At 35.8% G+C, this 25,490-nt stretch overlaps 2 protein-coding genes across 3 annotated transcripts; one reads left to right on the top strand and one right to left on the bottom strand.

The window, feature by feature from the left end:
* Positions 1-1,219: 1,219 nt before the first annotated feature.
* LOC105172089 (putative disease resistance protein RGA4) lies at positions 1,220-6,879 on the bottom strand. Its single transcript, XM_011093426.3, has 4 exons — positions 3,788-6,879; positions 2,993-3,063; positions 2,342-2,439; positions 1,220-1,589 (listed from the first exon to the last, which is right to left on the bottom strand). The coding sequence occupies exons 1-4, from the start codon at positions 6,694-6,696 to the stop codon at positions 1,371-1,373; spliced, it is 3,297 nt and encodes a 1,098-aa protein (XP_011091728.2). The 5' UTR covers positions 6,697-6,879; the 3' UTR covers positions 1,220-1,370.
* A 4,012-nt stretch (positions 6,880-10,891) lies between these two features.
* LOC105171968 (uncharacterized) lies at positions 10,892-16,451 on the top strand. 2 transcript variants are annotated; one of them, XM_011093266.3, is made up of 2 exons: positions 10,892-11,049; positions 13,493-16,451. In XM_011093266.3, exons 1-2 carry the CDS (start codon positions 11,022-11,024, stop codon positions 16,090-16,092), a joined length of 2,628 nt encoding a protein of 875 aa, XP_011091568.2. In that variant the 5' UTR covers positions 10,892-11,021; the 3' UTR covers positions 16,093-16,451. The 2 variants fall into 2 exon arrangements, with proteins under 2 accessions (XP_011091568.2, XP_088742287.1); XM_088886161.1 differs by having other exon boundaries at positions 10,910-11,049; positions 13,485-16,451.
* The last annotated feature ends 9,039 nt before the right edge of the window (positions 16,452-25,490 follow it).

Below are 25,490 nucleotides of genomic sequence, written 5' to 3'. Positions count from 1 at the left end.
TAAGTGCAACGAATTAATGTAAACATGTATATGTTAAGCAATTTCAATGAATTGATACATGCGTCCATAATACAATAGTTCATTGTATACAATGAATTAATATTATACATGAATATATTTAATTGTTACAAAGAATTGGTTGATGCATGAATATAATCAATCAAACATATATGAATTCATTTATTTTCAATACATATGTATTAAATTTGCTGCATTTAAAAAGTCTCTCTTTTAAGTAATAAAATATTAATTTATCGATAAATTAATAAATTAATAAAATTTCATGGTCCTAAAAATTATTAATTTATAGAGGTTTTACTGTAGTTAAATAATTCACTAAATATATTTATAATTTTATAATCGATCACATCGACTTTAGTAACTAATGGGTGTCGAATCTATAAAAAATATTATCCTACTAAAAACTTGTGAAAGTGATGAGCAAGGTCGAATAGAATTCACAGGGATTGATTTTAAATTAATTCCTTGAAGAGTAGAATTAAAATAGAAATGAGGGGGTCTTTGATTAAAAATTTAGATCTAAAACTAAAGAGATGAAAATAATATTTCAAAGAAGAATAAATATGAGAAGGATATTCCAGTTAAAGACAGAATCATACTTAATTTTATAGTTGATTATAGATGCAAAGATGACAATCATTCATGATAGATAAATTGGTTATGGCCATTGGTACGACCTAACAACCTCACATTTTCTTATCTTGTAGGTAGTCAAGAAACGTCCGTTAACTAAATATTTAATCAGTAAACAACCTTGGGAACATTTTCGGAATTTAATTTACCGACAACATTAAAAACTAGAAAAGCTTAATTATAATCAATAAATTTCTATGAGAATTTATTTAAGTTAAATTGTAGATTCCCCACAACATAATCGAAAACTTCTATATAATCAATTATGTTGTGTTACCACTAATTATTGAATTAAACAAATAATTATGGATTTGAAAATCAATTGATTAGGCAAATACTCTTGATGATGAACAATGGCCCTATCACTCATAAATCAAACTATTTATAATAAAAATATAGAGAATAATACAAATATCAATATAAATGAGAGTAGAAAACATAAATTAGATCTACGACACATAAGAATTAAGCATTCACTAAGTTTTCAATCGAAATTAAAATAACTAGACTAGCATGCTAATGAGAGGACAAATAGAAGAAGAAAATAATAGAAAAACGCAGAGACTATCCCAAAGATGAGAGATTAAAAGTCCAAAGGTGTTCATATGGTGAATTATATCACATATATATATACTAACTAGTTACCTAATTCTACTAGAATTAAAAAGGTAGGTTCCTAATTGAACTAAAAGACTAAAAGAAATAAAATTATTATTCTAAATAAACTCCTCCAGCAAAAGGTGTTTATCATTCATAAAAAAAGTAGTCCAAACAGCTCCAAATTCTTGCAAATAAACGAGTTTGAGTCTTTTCTTTTCCAGACGAAAATCTTTCAGATAGGCATTGGCACGCCTAGGTGTTTCTTCAAATATGTCCAAATTTCCATCTTGGTTCTTTTCTTCATTTTTCTTCCATTTTTTCATAATAGACGAATGCTGCAAAATAATATTCAATTAGGAACATTTTAGTCACAAAAGAGGTCAAAATATCACATAAAATAAGGACAAATGAGGTCCTATCAGTACTTAGATGAACCAAATAAATTGGAAATCAAGAGCATATGTTCAATTTAAAAACGATGAAATCGTATGGATTATACCGAGTCAATATTCCAATGACGATATAATATGATCCAAATTATTTGATAATTTTCTCACTCAATTCAATGTAAACAAAAAATACAATTATTCCTGTCGCATATCAATATCTAACAAACCATTACAACAATCATACTCTAATCAATGATACCAAATACACTAAATCTAACCAATACCTATTATTACAATAGAAATACGACTTATTATTCAGTGAAAACAACACACCAACTATACAGTAGAAACAACATTCCACGCATAAGGCAGGATTCAAACCCTTGACCTCTAAGGTCATGGGGCCTCAGCTTTGTCAATCCAGAGTTATACTTCTCTTCATTCATAATTTTTTAATACAAATTAAGTGAATTTTGACTAATAGAAGAATTTATTCGTTAAACGAAAACAAGCGTCAAGGATAGAACATGTACTTTCTCAAACCATAGGGTTCTATGTATAATTATATTAAACCTTAAAAAAGATAGTGTAATTTATCCCTAAATTAAATAATCTTATAATTTATTTTCAAACCAAATGTCCAAATATAAGACGAAGGAGTTAAGTACAAGACTCAAGAGTACTGCCTGAAATCATACCCATCCAGAGAAGCCCGTTGGTCTTCCCTTCGCTTCAAACTCTGTACCCTCAGCACCAATCTGTCTCTTCATCTTCTCACCTTTTTCTCCTTCTGGATCTATAAGTGAAAAATGAGTCCTTATAATTTAAACTTCAGAAATAAGATCCGTCTCAACTCCACAATAACAAATCTCATGCAGATTAAATTAAAAAAATCAACGGCAGTAGCATCCAATCTAACTAGTGTTAAACGATCACCTCATCTGAATATTTAGCACTGGAGAGAAAAATCATTTAAATATGTTTATCATTCATTTCAACTTTAGGAATGTGAAAAGTATTTAGTATACATTTAGGACGGAAATCAATGTTCTTTCTGCAATTCTTTGTTTATATGATTTGCGCTCGTTCAGAATTATTTACCATGCAATATATATACATCTCAATTTTCAAAATCTAAAGGGAACAGATGCGTTTTTCGTTTTGTATGGATCTTGATGCGGAAACAATAGTATGTTAATGATATATTTTATTTTTGAATGAAAATTACAGTTGTATTTTTCTTATAGTTGTTTAAAATTGTTAGCGATGGCATATCAATACATTGAGGAAGAACATGCATACAAAACTAGGATCAGAAACAAAGAGTTGAGGTAGTAGGTGGTAATAACCTGTGAGCAAAAATCGTTCCGACTCTGGATGCGCGCGGACCTTCTTGGAAGTCGCATCCTGTTCCAGCTCACTGTGGAAAATATACACATATACATCATATACTTATGCATATGATACTGGGGACATCTTATACAATTAGCACTTCTTACAAACCATTGACACTAAATCAGTTTGTGATTTGTGACATTAATTTTCACAGAATCTAACCCTTGTTTGGTTTTGTTTTCATTCTCAATTTTCAAATTCAAGAGAAAAGATGTGTTTTTGGTAACGTATGGATCTTGATGCGAAAATAATAATGTGTTTGAATTAGTTTATCATATATTTTCTTTTTGAATGAAAATTAGAGTTGTATTTTCCTTTATTTGTTTAAAATTGTTAGCGATGGCATATTAATACATTAAGGGAGAACCTGCATGCAAAACGGATTCATATTTTCGCATTTTCCTAGACAAGATAAAATATACCCAATGTTTATTTTTGTGTTTTTATACCTTATCTGTGTGTTTTTCAACTTTCTATATAATAATATCTATATATTTATATATATATATATATATATATAAAATATACAAGAGACATGATTTGACAACAGTGATTTTTATCTCTCAAATCTCAACATCAAACCTACACCACTTAAAATATTTTAAATTACCTCAAAAACTAAATTTAAACATATCATCTATTTTTTAACACACATTTTACTTATCTTTTTTCTTTTCTCTCTATTTCCAAAACACAGAACAAAACATTCAAAACACTATGAAAGAGTTGAGACACTAGGTCGTAGTTACCTGTGAGCAAAAACCGTATTGCGGATACGCGGCTGACCTTCCTGGAAGTCGTACCCTGTACCAGCTTTTCCCAATATGACAAAAGGGACATGAGATATTAGTGAACGGTCCTCCTCCAATTGCATTTCTAAATGCCGACATTCGCTGATGAACAAGTATTCCAGTTTATGGAACTTTTTGAATTGAGCTTTGGAAATATAAAGTACGGGGCACCTATTAATTATTAACTTCCTGAGGCTATAGAAAGTACTCCCATATGAGTACAGAGTTTTTAGTTGAGGACAATCCTCAATAGCCAACTCCACTGGTGCGTTGAATGCTCGGGCCAACGTAATGTACTGTAAATTTTCACATTCTATGATATGTAGCTTTCGCAGGGAAGGTAAACCCAAATGTATAGCGGTGATGTTACTACAGTGTAAAATACCCAAATGTTCAACGGTCCTTAATTCCTCAATAATTGGAAAATATCCAGAATCCTTGAGGTAGAAGAGTATGAGTTTCTTGAGTGAACTCAACCTAATTAGAAATCTCATTCGAAACCATGCGAGTTCCACTTCTTTGATGAGAAGCGAGGCAAGTGATTGAAAGTTAGACAAGGAATAAAAGATGCGACTATTGGTATTCCAGATAATCAAGTTGGGTAGAGAGGGAAGAGATGGCAACACTTCAAGTTGAGGACAACCTTCAATGGTCAGTGTTTTCAGGCTACGGAATGCAGACCCACCAGAAACCTTAGGAAGTGACCACCTCGACAACCTGGGCATATCATAAAGCCCAAGTTGTTCTAGTGACAGAAAAACATCAGCTGATCCATATCCGTAGAATTCTGGTCCAATGTTCTTAATGTTCATCATACCTCTCAGCTGCAGCTCAACGAGGAACTTTAGTGCACCCAGTGATGGCAGTTCCTCGCATCCACAATCATTAATTGAAATCTTGGTCAGATTAGACATGCATGCCATCCAATTAGGAAATTTAGTGCCCATATATCCTGTTAACTCAAGAACTTTAAGTTGTTCATTTGGTTGCAAGTATTCCAATATCTTGAAACAGTTTTCAGAATTGCGACTCCAGGATAATCCCAAATGGTGAAGATTCTTTCGATCTAGCCTTGCATTTTCAGCTTCTCTAATCCCGCTTACATTCTCAAGATTTCTGATCTCTAATCTGCCCCTGAGCTGGTCTAACCACTTAAGTTCTCCTAAGCGAGCACAATCATCATCTTTGCCCAAAACAAACAGTGGCATCAAATTAAGAGATATAAGGAGGCCAATTCCAGATGGCAAGGCAAGCAAGGAATCACACAGCAAAATATCTAAATGTCGCAGACGCATCAGATCACACATTCCCTTAGGTAAAATTTTGAGCAAATGACACCATGATAGATCTAGTGTTTGTAATCTGGAAAGGTTTGTGATAGAATCTGGTAGTTTTTCAATGAACGTATGAGAGAGATTCAGGTACTTGAGTTCCTTTAATGCAAATATATCATCTGACAAATTTTGAATGCTGCTGCAACTCAGATCAAGTGATTCCAAATTCTTGAATTCAAGAAGTGAACCATCTAGAGTGCCTCCCAAATATATAGTAGGTGCTAAGATAAGAGTTCCCAGGTGCTTTGTATCATACTCCCCGGCTGCTGGTAAAAGGAGGGAGAGTTGACCGGCATCTTCATCAATCGCACCAACTACCCCTAGCTTCCTTTTGCAGATAACTCTAGCAACATCCTTTGCTATATCATGGATCAATCCAGGAATCTGGAACTCCACAGTATCACCATATTCATTGCAAGTCATATACATGAAAAATGACCTGCAGAGCAACTGATGGAAGTAAGCAGCACCAATATCCTCCGGGTTATTGTTTCCTGGAGATGGCTTCACAAGGCCAACAGCCATCCACATCTTAATGATCTTCTCTTTGTTAAATGCATACCCCTCGGGGAATATTGCGCAGTATGCAAAGCATTGCAATAAATGCTGAGGAAGAGCCCAAAGAGTCAGCAAAACTACAATTGATGCAGCCCCAGAAGGCATTATCTTATCATCTGACAGATTTATAGAGCAAATCATGTCACAAAGCTCCTTTTCATATCTCATCAAGCTTCCCACAAGTTTTAACAAAAGGGGAACACCCTGGCAAAGGGCTGCAAGATTTCCAGCCAGGGGATTCTCTACGTCTTCTGAGGAATCAAATGCGAGATCTCTACACAGAGACCAACCAGCATGCTCAGATAGTCCTCTCAACTCAATTGGTTTTCCGCCCATAATTTTTCCAACATCATAGCTATGGCTTGTAACTAAAACCTTTGACCCCAGACCCACAACATTAAACCATTTCTGGTTCATGTGTAGCCAGGAACCTTCGGCCATGGAATGTATTTCATCAAACACAAATAAACACGTTTGCCATTTTAAAGTGTCTCTTACCATTTCATCCAAGTCCTCCAAGTCATCCAGCGGGCATGAAATACCAGTGGCAGATTTTAGGATTTCTTGAGCAATATGCTGCAGCCTGATTCCCCGCCCGGCCACTTTCACCCAGGCTCGCACTTCAAACTGCTTCTTCACAACTTCTTCCTCGAAAACTAGTTGAGCAAGTGTTGTCTTTCCGATTCCAGGGATGCCAATAATGGGGATTACAGAAAGCTGAATCTGTTCCAATTTTTTGTCCAACAATTTGGACAAAAGCATCTCCTTCTCATAATCCCTCCCGAAAACTTTCTCGGTTTTAAGAATCGGCAAGATCTCATGCTCGACTTTCGATTCTATTCCAGAAGCGCCAACTGCCGCATGATGTCCTGCTCTCTCCTCAAAAACAAACCGCAGCAAATCATCATCAATTCTTGATTCCTTCCTACTCCACAACAAATGGAGGAACGAGCTTGCAGTTGCAGAAGTTTGCATATCTTGACAGGTGTTGGGTTGTAGGATTGGGTGTGTGAACTTTCACAGAGATAGAGAGAGAGATGTACGAGGGAGATAACTTCTGCCTCTCTAGTCTCTATTAATCAACAGCCTAAACAAGTCAACTTTGGGAACAACCACTCCGTTCCGACTTCATCAACAGCCTAAACAAGTCAACTCTTGGGAACGACCACTTCCTTCCGAACAAGTCGTATAAAAAAAACCATACTGTGACACGATGAAAAAAAAAGTATTAAAAAAAATAAATTATAATTATAAATTATAGTAAATGTGTAAAAGAAAGGTGAAAGGGAAACATGGACCAGTGAGTAGTTAAAGAAAAAAAATAAAATAAAATTGTGAGATTATTAAAAAGTATTTGAAATAGTAATCCATCAATTTTTTTAAGGGGAAAAAATAAAATAAAGAATAAATTTAAATATTTAAAAATTGGTACGGCAAAAAATTTATTTTAGTATAGATAATATAGATAGTATAGATATAAATTTTCTTTTTTTATTCCTGTTTAAGGGAAATATTTTATTTTCAAATCCATTTAATTAAAAGGTGTTCATATATAATCCCATACTTTACAAATTCCGTATATTTGGTCTCAACATTCAAAATTTTATGAACTCTGGTCCTCTTTCAAATATTCGGATAATAAAGTTGCGATTGACACACACACACACACACACACACACATATATATATATATATAGCAGAATAATAGTGAACTAAAATAGTTTAATTTTGATCAAATACCTTTTTATGGTGTTTTTAAAATTTTTAATTATTAAGAAAAATTTTCATTGGTTAGAAACATTATTTATTCAAATATTTTAAATATTTATAATGTATTTATCCAAATTTTATTTTCAAGATTTTAGTTATTATATTTAATTATATGAAAATCTTATTGCTAAAAATATCTACTTTATATTTATTCAAAATCTTATGTCCAATAAATTTTATTTTATAGTTTATTGGTTAATTTAACTTGTTATCTATATCTACATGTATAGTTTATGCGTGCGTTTTTAGCACGAGTCCGATAGACTTGAACTTGAGCGATGGGTCCGGACTGACTAAAAAAAGAGTTTGAAAGAAAAAGACCTGCAAGCAAAATATTAGCATTCTAACACCTAAGTTAGTATTGGATTTGAAGAATAATAATTTGAAATAATGAAACGTATTAAGAGAATAAAGCGTGATGATGAAAAACTAAAGCAAAATCGTGTTTGACAGTGCAGTATGAATGTAGCAGAGTGATAGCCAACTTTCAGCCTGTTGAAGGTATCCCCTGCCTGGGAATAAGATCTCTATTTATAAAGGAGTGTCCTCTTTCGTCGAGGAATTGATCGTGCTTTCTATTCCTGGGGTAAACAGATAAAATTAGTCGAGATAAGACATTATTAGACCTTATCTTTTAGTGATTTTGCTGTTAGAGCCATTATTTAGGTGAGGAAGAGAATCCATGTCTGATGAGGACTCCTGGCATAAGGGTATTCGTGGAAGGTCCAAGTGCATGCCACATAGGCTTCAAAGAGGGACGTGTATATGGAGGCTGAGCCGGTTGTCAGTATTTGGGCCATAATATTGAGCTGTGTTGAGTGGGCCTCCTCCACCCGAGCGACCGTATTTATGGAAGGAGGACTTGGGCCTTCCCGCTCGTTTTTGGGCCATAACTCTTTGGGCCGCACCCATTATCTAATCCCCTTTACTCTAAGGAGGAGGGGTGCCCTCAACTCCTTTTTAGAGAGGGATCCTTGTCTTCTTTGATCGGGAGGGGGATTCCTCTACACACTGAGAAGGGATCCCTTGAAATGACTTCCTTCTTTATTTTCTCTTTTCTACCTGTGAGTATCTTTTTTATGCCTGTGATTGACGAGCATTGATAACTGCCCTACCACGCGCGGGTGCGGTTACAAAACTGCCCCATTATAGACGGTTACCGTGGTGTATCCTTAACTCCTCCACCACGTCTTTAAATAGGTATTGTTGCCTTGTTTCTTCTTCTTCCCTTTTTCTTGAAGCATCAAGGGTTTCACCTCCAAAAACTATGTAAGTATCTTACTCCTTTCTCATTTTATTTTTTGAGTATTTTCCATTCAAAAACATGTCTCCTCCGGCGAGTCAGTTCGTTTTGTGGCTAAGATTTTTGCAGATGTGATCCCTTAGAGGCCACTTCAAGGGAGATAGGCGGTTTTCCACCCATTTTTCCTTGTGGCCAAAGGAGGAGTCTCTATCAAGCAGCCGCAGCAGCCTGTCGTCATATAGATGAGGAGGACGTGGGTTATGAAGCGGGAGGGAAAGAGGGAGAAGGTTTTCCCCTGGGGAGGAAGAGAGGGAGATCTCCCCTTCACCTTTGGAGTGGGGGTCTTCTATTCTCAAAATTTCAAGGATAGACCAACTGATACGAGAATATCATGTCCCTCCTGCCTTCATCATCTATACCCCCCTGTTCTAGGATTCGTCCTCACCTTCTTCCTCCCAACTGTTTATGCTTTTCTTGGCATAGTGAAAATTAGGTTTACATTTTCCTATTCCCTCCTTCTCCTATCATATCACCTTCTACATAAAAATTAGATTTCCTATAATAGGAGGAGTGGGGAAAGTTGAGGGGACCAGCTCTAGTTCCACAAATGCTATATAGAGAAGGTCCGAAAGAACACAAGTGAGGTTTAGAAAACGTACCTATGGTGGAGTCTTGAAATAGACGAGAAGAACTCTACATTGATAGAGGAGAATATTTCGATCAAGGATGACCAACCGAGGTCCTCAACCTAAAATTTTACCCGTATCAAATATGTTAGTTTAAATGAAGGACAAAATGCATAAAAATCCCCCTATGTTTTAATAAATCTGCAAAAAAAAAAAAAAAATCCTCCTATTATGAGAATAGTCTAAAAGCTCTTATGTGTTTTGTAAAACTTAGCTCAATTGCCCCCTCTCTGTTAAATTCAACTAACGGTGTTAATTTTTTAGAAAATAACCGTTATACCCTTTCTTAATAAATATTATTTCTTATTTTGATGACCGTTGGATCTTTTTTTATCGAATATTGATCGTTAGATCTAATTAATTAATCTCAATCGTTAGATTTTTAAAAAAATAAAAGGTCCAGATTCAACAAATTATTTAACTTATATTATGTATAAATAATTTAAAATTTTAAAGATACATTATTATTATATATTGAAAAAAAAAAAAAAACTCACCCACCCCTTACCCCCGACTCACCCCCACCATCTCGTGGCTAGCGCCGAAAATTATTAAAACCCTCATATCTTCATAAAATTATTTAACAAATTGAGTGAGGTTGGTCTCGTTAGAATCGTTTTGAAGAGACGAGTCTGATGGTGGTGGTTTGAGATCGAGATTCGATCGAACGGAGACGAATTGACGGCAAACATGTTCGACCTTCGTGGCTTGAGCCCACTCTCTCTAATTGACGAAAACTCAAATTGAATGTATGAAAATGTTCGTCTTGAAGAGGATTCTAATAGTACCATTGGCCGTTGGAAATCTATCCGGACAACGCCGGAAATTTAAAGACAAGTTCCCGGCGAAATAGGGGCGAAATCGTAGTTTTTCTTTCTTTTTATGAATTTTTTAATTAATTTTAATTATATTAATTAAAATATGTTTTAGTTATTTAAGAATATTTTAAATAATTATAATAATTAAATATTTTGGCTAATTAATAATAATTATTGCAATTAAATATATATTTTAATTAATTAAAAATAATCTTAGATTTAATAATTAACAATTATAAAATTTTTGAATTTAAATATAATTTAATTTAATATTTAATATTAAATAAATTAAATATAACTTAATGTTTCAATTTAAATTTAATATTTATTTTTTAGGATAAGAAATGGCAAAAGAATGACACAAAACAAGTCAAAATACCCTTTGTATGTTATATAGACCAATAGAGGGGTATTTTAGTTCAAAATGTCGATAAATATGAACGTAAATCGCAGAAAATGACTATCAAATGCAGTATCCGCGCGTCTCCTCACTTTCCGTTAATTGCTAACAAAATAAATTTTTTTTGTTGATTAAAACAAAATAAGCGGGAATTTTTAGCCTATTCTAAAACAAAAAAAATATTATTTAAAATATAAGAGTGTTTTATGCAATTTTTACGTGTAATAAATAATCTTCTTCCCCCATTTAAAACCCACAAAGAACGGCGAGTCCTCCACGTCTGTCTATATTATCAAAATTCAACTGCCAAAACACTGGTTTCTCTGTTCTCTTTGCTTCTCTCTCTTTGGACTTTACGTGTCTGCTGTCGGGGTTGTCTGGCCATGGAGGTACCGTTTCCCAGCTATCTCGGTGAGATTTTCTCTCATGTACTCCTGTTAAAATCAAAATTGGCCGATGCTTTGCTGAATGCCTTGTGATAATAGTCGTGCATGCCTTTTATTTTTATGTAATTTCTGATAGAATCTTTATGATTTTCGTTTTGGTCTTATCACTTTCCCCCGCAAGAAGTTTTTCTTCTAAAACCCAACTTAGACGGGGTGGAGCGTGCTTTTCGTGTAATTCTTGCGAGGTTAGGGTTCAATGTTTTTTTTTGGGAAATTGTTTTAGGGCTTAAACGTCCAAAATTAGGTCATGGGATCTGGCACCTCTACAATCACAACCATCTGAATCTGGCGGATCGGATACACTCTTAGAGCTCGTTTAATTTGTGTGGTTACATGTTTGGTTTCTATTTCTAAAGCCCGCTATTAGTAGTTAGCCTGCTTACGATAAGAATACGGGGTATAGTGTATCCCACCTCATAGGCTCCTACAATTTTCCATTGACTAGCAGGTTTGGGATAAATATGTTGGAAAAATTGCCCATCAATAAGGCACAAGAAGATTAAAAACACATTAATGCCTTTTCCCTCTCAAATTTTTGTGGGATTGAAAAGTATGTCGTGTATATATATATATATATATATATATATATAGTTTGTATGTTGGTATTTATTAAAACATAGTCACCCTTTTGAAAAATGCCATACATATACGTATTTATGAATTTGAATAAAAAGAATACTATACATATTATTTATAGTAATATTTCAATTCAAGAAACAACAAGGACTTTTATCTTTTGTGACTATTCACATACTGTGGGGTTTATACGAAAATAACTTTGAAAAAGTTACCTTTATTGGTTTTTATGCATTACCATGCTTAATAATCCCTTCAACCAAACACAAAATTGGATTGTTATATAGAGTATCACACATCACAATATGTCAAACCAAACAACAAATAATAGATGAAGGGATTAGTTATGTTCCATTTCCTATCCCACCCAATGTCTCAATCCTATCGTGCCTAATCCCATCACACCAACCAACTGAACTCTTAAGAAAGCTCATAATAAGACTATAAGAATAGCTCAACAGGGAGGAGATAGAGAAAGTAGAGCCTTTTCTACTCCTCTCTTTGTTCGGAATTGTAGGTTCCTTAGAGCTCAGTGGCTACGGGAACTCATTAGCTATAAGCTTAGAACTCATTAAATGCTAGCTTTCCAAGTCTTCAGCCGTGCCTACAACAACTAATGATATGTAGCATCCTTACTGAATTCCTTTCTATGTCGGAATGGTCGGGTGTGAAAGCTTCTTCATTTTTAAGTCCCAGTAGGAGGAGAAAAATCCTAATTAAGTGATTTTTTCTTTTAAATTCTTTTTGAACGTTGATGGTTTCCTATTTCTAGTCTTATATAACTGAAGATGGCCATTTTGGCGTTTTTAGTTGCCTGGTAGTATTCTAGTCTCGCAGTATCAATTTACTTTTTTCATGAACATAGGATGTAAAAGTTATGTGGTCTTATTTAGATGAGGGTGGAAAATATAAGGTTCCTTATTTTTTTTTGGTATAGAAAATTAGAAACTAATTGCTTCGATTGAGGGGGTTGCAGACAGTAATTGCATTAACTTTGAAGATAGTTACTGGAGTAAATCTAATAAAAAGATGGCTACCTTGTGATGGGGAGCTGCAACTTGCCAACTTAAAATATGAATCATATGCAATCATTGAGGAGGGAGTTATACTCCATATATTCTTAGCTCAAATTTTCTGCTCACAAAACCATGCTAGCTCCATTTTCTGGCCCCATATTTTTTCATTGTGCATTAGTGCGCTCTTGATTCGAATTCATAGAATTACGATTCAGAAACAAGAATCTAAACATAAAGTGTTTGTGTGATTTATCCAACAAAGTTCTTGCCCTGATTTTTGTTGAATTGAAATTGACTAGCATACCATTGATATCAAGTAGCACTCGAGGTGTGAACTGACTTTGGAGGAAAAGGTAGTTGGATTTTGGTCTAAAGGGGATAACTTCCATCATGTAAAGTTCAGGATAATCCTGTAAGAGTAAGAAAAACTAAATTCTGCTCAGAAAGTTGTGTGGATAAGGTCTTAATGTGTCCTTTCATCACAAAAATCTCATCCGAACTGCATTGGAGAAATTTTCTGATAATTCATTTTGAATCTCATTCAAAATTTGTTGCTTCAACTCAAAATGCTACTACGAATGCTAAACTTCCTTTTTATACGTTCTTTCTAGTTTATTCAACATTTTATCTAAAAAAATCCCTTGTAAAAGAAATTGCTAAAAGACTCCCTTGTGGGGAAAAAAAGGATGAAGAAAATTCCCCTCCCTTGAGGGGTGCATAATATGCGCTATTGTCATATCATTTTTAATCATTTTAGGTAGAGGATTACATTTATACCTCATATCTGAGTTTTCATTCCTGCTGCAAGTTTTGCAGATAAATTTGTTGAAGTGTTCCCAACAGCTTTCAAGGCAACTAGTGTTAACTATGTTGAGGACTCTCAAAATGTAACAGAATTTATTGAAAAGCTTTTTAGTCGTTTATCCGTCCTACTTTTTCACATTGACAAACAGATGAACAAAGTACTTATGCAAGGGATCTATTTACCTAAGAAACTAAGCCAATGGGCAAAGGAGACAAGAGCATTGAAATGTCATGTGAGTGATCTCTTGCAACAGCAGCAGAACAGAAATGGTAACCCACCAAAATTGGACGATTTGAGAGAAGTGCGTGTCAAAATGATCAATCACTTAAAGAAATGTCCCTCCAAGGATGAATATATGTATGATAAACCAACCCCCTTCATTATATTGACACATGAATCAGGATTAGATAAATCAGGAACAATGTCGGAGCTGAAATACAAGACTGAACAGAAGTTTTACTCATATTCAGAAGGTAAGAAGATGGAACTTACACAGGAAAAAAACGAACAAACTGTGCATCCTTCAAAAGGTGAGGATGTCTTACAAGACCAAGATGCTGGGATGATATTTTCTTCTGCAGAGAAAGGCTTGCTAGCAGCTGATTTAAAGGAGAGAAATGATTCTGTCACTGTTGTGGAGAAACTAGGAAGTGAACTTATGCCCACTTCAGAAAGTATACAGGGTGGTGAAATCCTCATGGAAGGATCTCATGATGTGGATGATCAAGTGATTTATGCAATCCATCCAGACTCGACTTCTACATCTGTTTCAAAAGCCCCAAGTGAAATTAGAGAAGAGGGTGTAAATTTCAGGGACACGGAAACAAAGATGTCTAGCACTATGAGTGGTTTTCATTCACAGCAAGAAAGTAGTAGATTGTCTATGGTGATTCAGGAAGTGCATGAGATACCCCTGACAGGAGCAGAGAATTTACCTGAAGAGCAAATAAAATCTATTTCCAGTTCTTCTAAGGCTGAAAGTAGCAAAGAAAATATTCCAAGCCCCATATCTAATATATATAATGAGAATACTTCTGAATTCACTGGCGAGATGTCCGAATTTGCGGACATGAAATCAAAGATGTTGCACCCCTCCTCTTCACAAGAAATACTGAAGGAAGATTATTCTATCATTTTGGAGGGCAGTCATATAAAACTTAAACTGGATGAGCATACTATCTTGATTGGGGATCATCCATCATCAGGACCACTTGAAAGATCCCAGGTTACTTGTGTGAGAAACTTGTTGGAGCAAGATTTACGTGAGCTAGCTGAGACACCAGGCTACTCGAATTCTTTGCTTTTGTTCCTCCAAAGAAACAGAAACTTAACTCTTGTTCATTCCTCATTTTTTAACAGCATGCCTGACCTTCATTTTCTGGACTTATCTGATACTAGAATCAGGACCTTGCCCAGTTCACTTTTCAAGCTTTCAGAACTTAAGGTGATCATGTTGAGAAACTGTGTTTCTCTTGATAACCTTCCAACTGATATTGGAAATCTCAACCATTTGGAAGTGCTTGATCTTTCAGGCACTGAACTTTACTACCTTCCAGATGAAATAGGTAAACTTAAAGGCTTAAAGCATCTTCATCTATCATTTTATGGACCTGATGATGAAAGTGAATATGCCCATTTGCCATTGAAACTGATCTCTCCCGGTGTGTTATCACACCTTGAGGCACTACAAGCACTGGGCATTGTCGTGCACCCTGAGGATCACAGATGGAGAAAAAGTGCTGCAGACATAATGAATGATATTGCTGGGTTGGAGATGTTGACTTATCTTCAATTTTATTTTCCAGAAGTAGAAATTTTTCAAGACTTTATTCGAAAAAGCTCCTGTTGGAAGGGCCACATATTGAGGAAGTTCAAGTTTATTGTCGGCCATAATGTGAAGCGAATTGTATCACGAGTCCCAGAAGAAGTGGAATCAGCATTCGATCAAGGAGGTCGGTGCTTGAGATTTGTGAATGGTGATCATGTGCCCAAAGTGATTGAAGGTGTACTTTTGCATGTTAGGGCATTCTACTTGGATCATCATAGTAAAATCCAAAGCTTGTCAGAATTTGACATTTCTAATTTCAAGGCATTACAGTTTTGTGTTTTGAGAGAGTGTCCCAAACTTAAGATGATTTTGGATGATAAAGCAACTGAAGGTGAATTTCCGTCTCTAGAACATTTGGGAGTCTACTATTTGTGGGAACTGGAATGTATTTGGAAGTTACCTTCACCTCCGCAAAGCTTGCAGGCGCTCAAATATCTAACAGTTAGCACCTGCCCGAAGCTGCGTTTTATACTTTGGGAATCTATGCTTCAGTGTCTTTGCAACTTGGAGAAACTTGTTGTGGACGATTGTGAATCTGTCGAAAAAATAATTAAAGAGGAAAAAGAGACAGCCAATTATGGTGCTACTGTTCTTCCTAGATTAAGAAAAGTGGTACTTCGCTACTTACCTGAGTTGGTTAGTCTTGGAAATGGCCTGTGTATTTCAGAAGAAAACATCAGTTCTTATGGTTGTCCTAAGTTAGTATTGAATTCTCAGCCAAAAGAAAAACCAAGAGTAAAGCATAGAAAGTTTCTGAGTGCTTTGAGGTTTCGATGTTATTGAATTACCGTTCACAAGGACAAGTCCATTCATATCTGAAGTCCATGGAAGGATACAATCAGAAATACATGACATTCACTTAGCTGCATTTCAGGAATTGTGGGGTGGGCATCAGTCTTGTAAAATCCTTCAGCAATCAGTGTGTTGTATTTGTAAATTGTAAATATGTTCGTTTCTTAGTTTTCTGCCAGTACAGTTTAACTTGAACTATATTGCTCAAGGAGAAAAGAGTGTAATTATCTGAAAATGCAGTTTTACAATTAACACCACATTAAGAAGTACAAGAATTGTTTTGGCAATGGCAAATTCTGAAATCTGAGTCTGAACCAAGTTTAGTTTTTTAATCCCATCTTTTGAAGCTATTTTTGTCTTCCATAGATGTACATTAGTGTTCATGCTTGAAAGATAATTGTATCTCAGGTTGCATTTGTATTCTGTTGTAACGGATGTTTTCAGTAGATGTGTAGGCATTTTTGTTGCCTTTTGTAAGATTATATAATCTATACTTTTGGGAGGTGTATGTGTAATTTAACAAAAAGTAGTGGTGGTTTGTGTAAATAATTTTGTCATTTTTGGTAATGTATGTATAATTATCCAAAATATGAGCGATCTCTATAAACAAGCTATAGATTACAGATTGTACATGTTCTGTCTCTAAATAAGAATTAGTTAAAAGAACTAAATTTTATCAAAGCAGAACAATAATGGTTTCTTAATAAAAAAATTAAAACTTCATTCTATGCAATATTGGTCGAAAGTAGCAACAAAATAGCCGATGGAGATACGATTCTCCAACATGATTATAGTGAGCATTCCTAGCGAGAAAATTGTTAGGAATGACTAATATATCCGTTAGATTAGGATTGGATAACTCCAATTGATTTTATCTACTTAGTTAATTAAGGATTAGATAAGTCCATTTGATTTTATCTACTTAGTTAATTAAGGATTGGATAAGTTCAATTGATCTTATCTACTTAGTCTTGGCACTATAAATAGGCATGAGTTCTCCTTCATTTAGACACCACAAAAAAAACTTGAGAAACTCTCCTCTTCTAGCTCGTTTCTCTTCTTTCATTTCTGAGTTTATATTTCGTTCGTTGTTCCAAGCTTTCTTCCACGAGTGCGCGTGTAAGAAAGTAATAGCTGTGTTAACCTTGGGGAGCGATCGGTTTATACTATCTGCACCACGGTAGTACCGAAATTTCGTTTTCAAGGCAGTAGTTTTCCACGGCACAGTCTTTCATTTTTCCAACAAAAATGAGCTAAAAGCATAAAAGTATTTGGTATTCGTAATTTGCTGAATTACTTAGAAAATGAATAATATAATCTAAAATATAAATAAATAAATAAATTTTAAAGTTAATTTGTTGGGAACAATTTTAAATATTTTTTTAAAAAATTGATTTACTTCGGCCCTGTAAAATTTAAAACGAATGGCGCATAAGTAAGATATAAATATGTACTAATCCAAACATTCAAAACAAAAAAAATAATAAAAGTAAATACTAGAATATTCCACAAAAGAATCACAATTTTATTAGAGAAGTCCATTGAAAATTTGAAAGTGCGTGATTTCGATTTTGTTTTTAATATTAGTATTAGATTAAATTCTTTTTATTTTTACTTTTACTTTTATTTCTTTTTCCTCATAGTATAATGGAGGTAAAATAATACTAATAAATGCAATTTAGGTTTAAATTGCAATGACAATATGTGCTATTTTAAACAAAAAAGTAACAATTTGATTAAAGTAAATAAAGTACTGTGAGGTTATACTAAATAATATGAAATACAAATATGCAATTCGAAACCAAACACACTATATTTGCACCTGTCGCAAATAATAATATTATACGCCAAAAACTAATAAAGTTGAAAAAGAGTATACACATTAGAATTTATCAAGAATAGTGAAAAAATTGTAGGATGTCACAAAAGTAAATTAATTATTAATAATAAAAAATATCCACAAATAAAGCCCTAATTTTTATATAAAAACTAAAAAATACGGGACTTTGTTAATTTTATTTTAATATTGAATCTTTTATATATTATATTTTACTTTTGTATTAATTTGTAATGGATGTTGAATACATCAAAAATATTAATCACTGGAAGCGGGGGCCCTCTTTGAAAATTTTGGAGTCTGGGTCCGTCCAACGCTACCCCCCAACATATGGTCCCTCATGAGTTTATTGAACATGATGTTCTCTGCAAACAAACAAAGAAATTAATAATTCAAGAAAGTACAAGAAAGATGATGCAACAACAAACAAAAACAAAGAAATACCCAAATAACCTCTTAAAGGTTCTGTTTGAGGGACCAAGTCAAAGTGCCCTTGGCCCCTCGTTAATGAGGGACCGATAGTTATAAGGGGATGCATTCAACTTAGCCAGCAAGGAGGACAAAGCTGCAGTTCTTGGCCCTACTTGTATAAAGGGTGGGGGCTCTTGGATCAACTGTCTAGGGAAAGACCAAGCACGAGGAGGGAGGACATAAAAGTAGCTATTTTTCTAATATTTAGGAGGATGAAGAAGCGATAAGAAGGATACCCCCTTTCGGGGAACAAACAGAAAAAACCTTTTTTAGTCCGCTTAAGGTGATAACACTTAGCGAAGACGTGTGCGTGACAACATGACCATTAAAACAAAAAACTATAAAAAAAATCCAGCTTAAATTTTCAAGGAGTTGGGACCTAATTGGTTCAGAGGAATCTGAAAAAGACAGGCAACTTCAGAATACAATAGGAGAACAGGGAAACGCAAACCTCAGTGTAGCTTTGCAGTGAAGAAACATAAATAATTAGGAGGATGATGGAAAGGATGACTGATCGAGGAAGGAGTATATACAACGAAAGAAGGGGGGGACGTGAAAAATTCTTGTAACAACTGGTCTATGGAGGAGGTTTTTAGAGTAGAGAACCCCTAGTCTATCGGTGACTGGGGAACCCTCTCCTTTTCCTCCTCTTCCTAGAGAGACCTCCTCTCTTTTTCCCTAGGAGGAGATCTAGACACCTTGTCCTCCACAAAGGAAGACCCAGTCATCCTTTCCTCTTCTACCGGGGACCTTGGTTCTCTCTCTTTTTCAGGGGAAGAACCCTTACCCTCGTTCTGTCTTATCTCCTCATTAGTTTCCTCATATATCAGACGCCTGAAAGCAGTTGTGGCTTGTCTCAGGCTCCTCCTTTAGCCCCTGGCGAAGCGAGGTAAGACAGGGTTTGTCTTCCTGGAGGTAGCTTAAGAGGGACCATTGCTCAAAAAGGTTTTTTTTTTAGAAAATGCACAGATTCACTAGAAGAAGACATTTGAAAAGAAGACGAACCCTAAGGAGAAGGGAGAAGAATACTTACAAGAAGATGAAGAAAGAAAACCCTTGTGCTTCAAAAGAGAACTTTTGAAAGAAGAGGATAGAAGAAGATCGTGATTAGCCAAAGATAATGGCTGAAGAAGTTAACCCCATGTTCCTCTAGTAACTGCTTGGATGAGAGCAGTTACCACCCGCGTGGGAGGATGGGTTACCAGACGTGGCTTCAGTGGTTGCCCAAGAGACGTTGCCCTTGCTATAATTACGGTTATCAAATCAACCTGACAAAAGCAGAGATACACTTTTCCAAAAACTACAGAAGGCGGCAAAGAGGAATAGGTACCAGGGAGAACGGATCCCTTCTTCCCACGCTACAACCGCTCCTACACTAAGGAGTTAAGAGGCATCCACCCTGCTTAGAGGGAGAGAACTGAATGATGTGCATGGCCCAAAAGCACTTGGCCCAATAAGAAATTCACAGCCCAAGTCAGGCCCATTAGCCCATGATGAGGGCAGCCTGTTGGAAGATTATCAAGTTCGGCCCAAGAGGAAAGCCCATTACATTGAGTTCGGCCTAAAAGGAAAGCCCAGTATACCAAGCTCGACTTAAGAAAGAAGCTCCGTACAAAGCTTACTGGACACAGGCCTACCTTCCAAGAGATTCTGGACTCTTTGACCTAGAAGGACTCATCGCAGAATAGGAGTCCTCACGTAAAATGAGTCCTCCTCCAATTAAAAATATGCTGATCAAGCTAGAGATAAGATGAAATCGTACCTTACCCACAATCTTCCGCCTTTTTTCTCGGGGATGCAAGTCATGTACGTAGTCCCCACGAAGGGGGACTCATTCTCTATAAATACAGGCAACACCCCTCAACAAGGACCCCCCTTCAAGAATCTGAAAATTATCTTGCTATTTCGTTGCCACTCTCAACTCGTACTTTCACCATATTTTGCTTACGAAATTCTTATTTTTATCTCAATTTCTCTTACAATTTATTTCTTCAATTATTTGGTCTTAAATCCGAAACTAACTTGAGCGTCAGAGAGATAACGTGTTGTTTTGCAGGTCCGATTTCTCAAGCTATTTTGTTCAATCAACCCAAGTCCATTGTTGGGATCCAAGATCGTTGGGCCTGTTTTAAAATCGCACGCATCAGGTATTATAATTTTTGTATTTATTCTTAGTATTTACTTGAACTTAAATTTTTATTTTTGAATTATCTTTTTTGTGCTCATGTTTCATGGATTGATTTGTTTGCCTAATTAATTCATGATTTTTCTATTTAAATATTCACATTTAGTTAAAATATTATTTTATTTTTAAGTTTTTAATTTTATTTCAATCTAATAGTCGTGATATCTTTACTAAATCATTAAATGAATATATATTTTTATTTAACAATAGTTCATCAACATATGTGTTTTTAAATTCAGTGAGAAAAAGTTGACTGTTAATCTTCCATTTTTCCCCTCTGGTTTAGATGTGAAGATACGGTCATAAACTATTTGCTTAAATTAATTTATATATTTTATTTAGATTAAGGTTTTTCGATATTTTTCCTCATCCATTTCAGTTTTTAGAAATGTTTATTTGTAATTTCATATTAATTTTTCAATCAGTATATTTTTTTCAAAATATATATAGATATTGTCACTATCTACTTATTTCTTAATATTTTTAAGTTTTCTTGATTATACTTTATATATTTTTTTCTTGATTGTTCTCTTGGACGTGATAAGCTTTTTGCTTTAATTAATTTTTTTTTTGTGACAATTCTACTTAAAAGGAGAAATTGATTTATTTATCCCCATTCAATTATTTTGTATTTAGTGTTGTTAAATAATTTTACTTTTATATCTTACCATTAGTTTACCTTTTTTTTTTTTTTCTTCAATGCTTTAATTTGTGAGGGTAGGCATATATATTTTTATTTGAATCTTCAAAAAGTAAATAGAATTGATAAGAAGATAAAATAAAATTATGGGTAATTAATGCTTTCAATAATAAGGGAAGAGGAGTGAGTACTTTACCATAGAAAACTCGACCAAAAAAGTTATTCATTGAAAATTTTGATTGTTTTACAATATCTATGATAGTTAATTAATGAGTGTGAACCCAATTATGTATTATAAGTTATTAGTATATATATATTGATTTTATATATTATTGATGCATTAAAAAAATGTACGGGTCCAATTGATATAGATTATACTCAAAGATTGGGTTGAAGCGAATACAAATTTTGGAGAAAAACAATCGTAAGAAATAAAATATAATGAGAAATCGTGATAGGTAATCAATTTCGTGGAAAAAATCGTGTTAAGAGTACAATTCAAATACAAAAGCAAAATTAGAGAGTGATTTTTCAAATTCTGGAAGGAGTCCCTGTAAAGGATTGAAGTGTCCCTACTGGTGGACTGAAGGTACCCCCTCTTGGTGGACTGAAGTTGTCTTTGTTAAGAGGTGCTAAAATGAGAAATTGTAATAAAAATTAGGATTTCGTGAGTAAAATATGGTCAAAACACGAATTGAGAGTTGCAGAGAAATAGCAAGATGGTTTCTAGCTTCTTGAAGGTCTCTGTTGGGGGATGCTGCCTGTATTTCTAGAAAAAGAGTCCCTCTTTGTAGGAACTCTGTAGGGAGCTGCATGTTCGATAAAGAAGGCGAAAATGGGGATAAGGCACGATCTTATCTCTTCCTTGACTTGAGCAGCACGTCTTCGGTTGTTGGAGGACTCTCTCCATGCGATGACTCTTATTCTACAAGGAGTCCTTCTAGGTCAAGGAATCCAGCTTCCTGAGGGTGCTTCCTTCCCCCAAGCCTGGGCTTGGAAGGTAGGTTTAAGGTCCAACAAGCCTCGTACCAAGCCTCCTTCTTTGGCCGAACTAGGCTTCCCTCTTGGGCAGAGCCTGGTGCACTGGATCTCCCTCTTGGGCCCAAGGGCCAAATGAGAGGGGATGCCTTCAACTTTCTTCCTTTGTCAATCTGTTCTTTCTTTTTTAAGGCACAAGGCTGACTATTAAGTGTTTTTGGGCATCTCATGATTGTGGGCCTCTCATTACTTAGGCCTCCTAGGATGTTACCGGCATCTCATTTCTTTCTTCTTTTTGGATCGTTGGGACCTCTTTGACCAACATATTTTTATGCACATCAATAACCCCTCACCCTAATAAGTGGAGATTTTGACACTTATTAGAGTAGAAATCTTCAGAGATGGGGTCCGAAGGATGAACTTTTTTTTTCTCCTTCTTTTATTTTTGAATTCCTATAAAGAATGTTAGTAGTATAAGGATGCTTAGAATAAGAAGAGAGCTTATTTCGCACCTGTATGGAGCAGGAAGGGTGCCTCCATGGAGGAGGTTTAACGGGTGCCTTTTGTGTCTACTCCGGTGTAGGGCTTTATTTTTCTACAAGAGAATGTTCAATGACAAAAAGACATGTATATATTATAAATAGATCTTGCACGAAGCAAACTTATTGTGTCTCCTCGGAGGAAGGCTTATTTTTTAGAGGGGCCTTCTTAGAGCAAGACTTCAAAACCTCACTGGAGGAAGAATAAGGTGTTCACTGGAAATAGAGCTTAAATGCCTCCGCTGAGGAGGGCTCAAGTGCCTGCACAGGATAGTGCTTACAAGACCCTCAAAAAAGGACCTAAGTGCTTGCCCGAAAGAGGGCTGGGGTGCCTATGTGGGAAACACAGGGTTTTTAATGAGAGGAATGTCTTCGTCGTGAAGTCATTACAAGCAAATGTATGTTACACATTGAAGGGTAATAAATCTCCAAAATTATTAAAAAAAATACTTCTTGAGCGAAGTTGGTATGTAAAGATTTATTTGCTGAGAATGATGCTTGCTTAAGGGCAGGGCTTATTCTTAGAAGGCGTTCGGGAGCAATAGGTCCACGTCCTCTTGTTCCTTGCATTTTTCACCAAGGACAACATTCTTGTACTCCCTAGCCTCATCCAAGTTGATGTATTTTTCAACTAGCGCTAGGAGATTGTAAAAATTGTGACGAGGCTTCTTACTTACAGATTTAAAGAAATCTCCATCTTGTAATCCCTGCGTTAAAACACAAATTAGGGTATTAGATGTTGCAGTAGGGACCTCTAGGTGCTCTTGCAGATCCGTGGTTCCCTTGTGCTCTGGTAGGTTGGGCTTTTTCCAGTTGAGGGGAGTTTGTCTGTCATGATCTCCTCACTGAAGGGGATACCCTGCTGCTTCTTCAAGGGCGTTCGTACGATTTGGTACTGGACGTCTTAGAGGCCTTTTTGTAGGCATTCCAGACGTGCGATCTACTGAGGAGGGTCATCCAGCTGGATTTGTGCAGGGGATTCCTTGGTCTTTTGTGATCGGTAGTGTAGGGGCAGGGGATACACTTTGACTTCCTTCCTTAGGGGCATCCTCGTCGAATGGAGTTACTGCATGGGTTGGGATTAGTGTCGCTATTTGCTCCCGTATGGCTACCGTGATCATCTGTTGTATGGTCCATAGGAGTTTTAGGGGGAGCACCCCTGAGGGGGTGTCTGAAGAGGGACTATGGTGTGGAGGCTCAGTTAACGGGTCAACAGGTCTGGAGGGTCCTAGAACCATCGCTCCACTAGCGGGGGCTGCCCCGCTGATGGGGGATACCCTGCTGGCAGTTGCCAGGGGGTTCCTGCAACAGACTTGCAAAGTCTGATTATTGCTAGGTACCTCCACAACCTTTTGTTTGCTTGTGGGATTGCTGAGATTTTCTATGGTAACTCACATCTTTAACTCAAGTTCACAGACACCACCAATGATGCGTTCAAAAAATGCACGGGTCTAATTGATATGTACTATGCTCAAAGCTTGGGTCGAAGCAAATGCAAATCCTAAAGGGGGACTTGCAAAAAAGGCGTTAGTACTCCAATGCCCAAGTTAGTATCGACTTCAGGAGAAAAATAATCGTAAGAAATAAAATATAATAAAAAATCGTGATAGATTAAGCAATTTCGTGAGAGAAATCGTGCTCAGAGTGAAATTTGATTGTTAAAGCAAGAATACAGAGTGATTTTTCAGATTTTAAAGGGAGTCCCTGTATAGGGATCGAAGGTGTTCCTGTGCTAAACTAAAGGTGTCCCTCTGGTAGACCAAAGGCGTCCTTGTTGAGGAGTGCTGAAATGAGAAATTAAAATAAGAATAAGGATTTCGTGAGTAAAATATGGTAAAAGCTCGAGTTGAAGATCTGTCTGTTGGGGGATGCTGCCTGTATTTATAGAGAATGAGTCCTTCTTCGCATAAACTCTGTAGAGAGCTGCATGTCTGAGAAAGAAGGCGAAAATAGGCACGATCTTATTTTCTCCTTGACTTGAACAGCACCACTTTAGTTGGAGGAGGACTCCCTCTATGCGAGGACTCTTGTTCTGCAAGAAGTCTTTCTAGGTCAAGGAGTCCAACTTCTTAAGGGTGCCTCCCTTCCCCTAGGGCTGGGCTTGGAAGGTAGGTTTAAGGTCCGGCAAGCCTCGTACTAAGTCTCAAGAACTGAACTAGGCTTCCCTCTTGGGCTGAGCTTGGTGCATTGAGCTTCCCTCTTGGCCCGAGCCTAGTGTATTGGGCTTCCCTCTTAGGCCAAATGAGAGGTGGATCCCTTCAACCTCCTTCCTTTGTCAATTTGTTTTTTGGGGGGCAGCCGCCAAGGCCGACTATTGAGTGTTCTTGAGCCTCTCATGACTTAGGCTTTCTAGGATGTTGGGGGCCTCTTGTTTCTTTCTTCTTTTTGGATCGTTCAGGCCTCTTAGGCCAGTCTATTTTTATACACATCAATTATGTTCATAGCATTTCGAATTTTTAATTTGTCAGGGATAACATGCAATATTAAATCAGGTAATAATAAATTAATGATTAACCTTTAGCAAAAAATGTGAAGAAAAATATAGATCTTCTAGGTAATAATAAATTAATTTGGGAGGGATAATATACAATATTTAATCAGGTGAAATACACTTTTCCCCCTTGAATAATTCTTGATGTAACATATATTCTCTAAAATTAAAAAATATACTTACCCCCTACAATTAAATTTTTGGTCAAGATTACCCTTATGTAATATATATATATATAGTTCAAAAAA

Source organism: Sesamum indicum, linkage group LG10 (assembly GCF_026168435.1).
Source record: "Sesamum indicum cultivar Baizhima isolate 11 linkage group LG10, ASM2616843v1, whole genome shotgun sequence".
Lineage (NCBI taxonomy): Eukaryota > Viridiplantae > Streptophyta > Magnoliopsida > Lamiales > Pedaliaceae > Sesamum > Sesamum indicum.
This window is presented reverse-complemented; position numbering and strand designations above follow the sequence as displayed.

Bases quoted from the DNA above. Each gene is read 5' to 3' on its own strand.
- LOC105172089 (XM_011093426.3), bottom strand. From the start codon at position 6,696: ATGCAAACTTCTGCAACTGCAAGCTCGTTCCTCCATTTGTTGTGGAGT. The intron at 2,440-2,992 runs GTTATTACCACC...TTTCACTTATAG, and splicing joins GGAACGATTTTTGCTCACAG to ATCCAGAAGGAGAAAAAGGT. The intron at 1,590-2,341 runs GTATGATTTCAG...ATTATTTTGCAG, and splicing joins CAACGGGCTTCTCTGGATGG to CATTCGTCTATTATGAAAAA.
- LOC105171968 (XM_011093266.3), top strand. From the start codon at position 11,022: ATGGAGGTACCGTTTCCCAGCTATCTCG. The intron at 11,050-13,492 runs GTGAGATTTTCT...CAAGTTTTGCAG, and splicing joins ACCGTTTCCCAGCTATCTCG to ATAAATTTGTTGAAGTGTTC.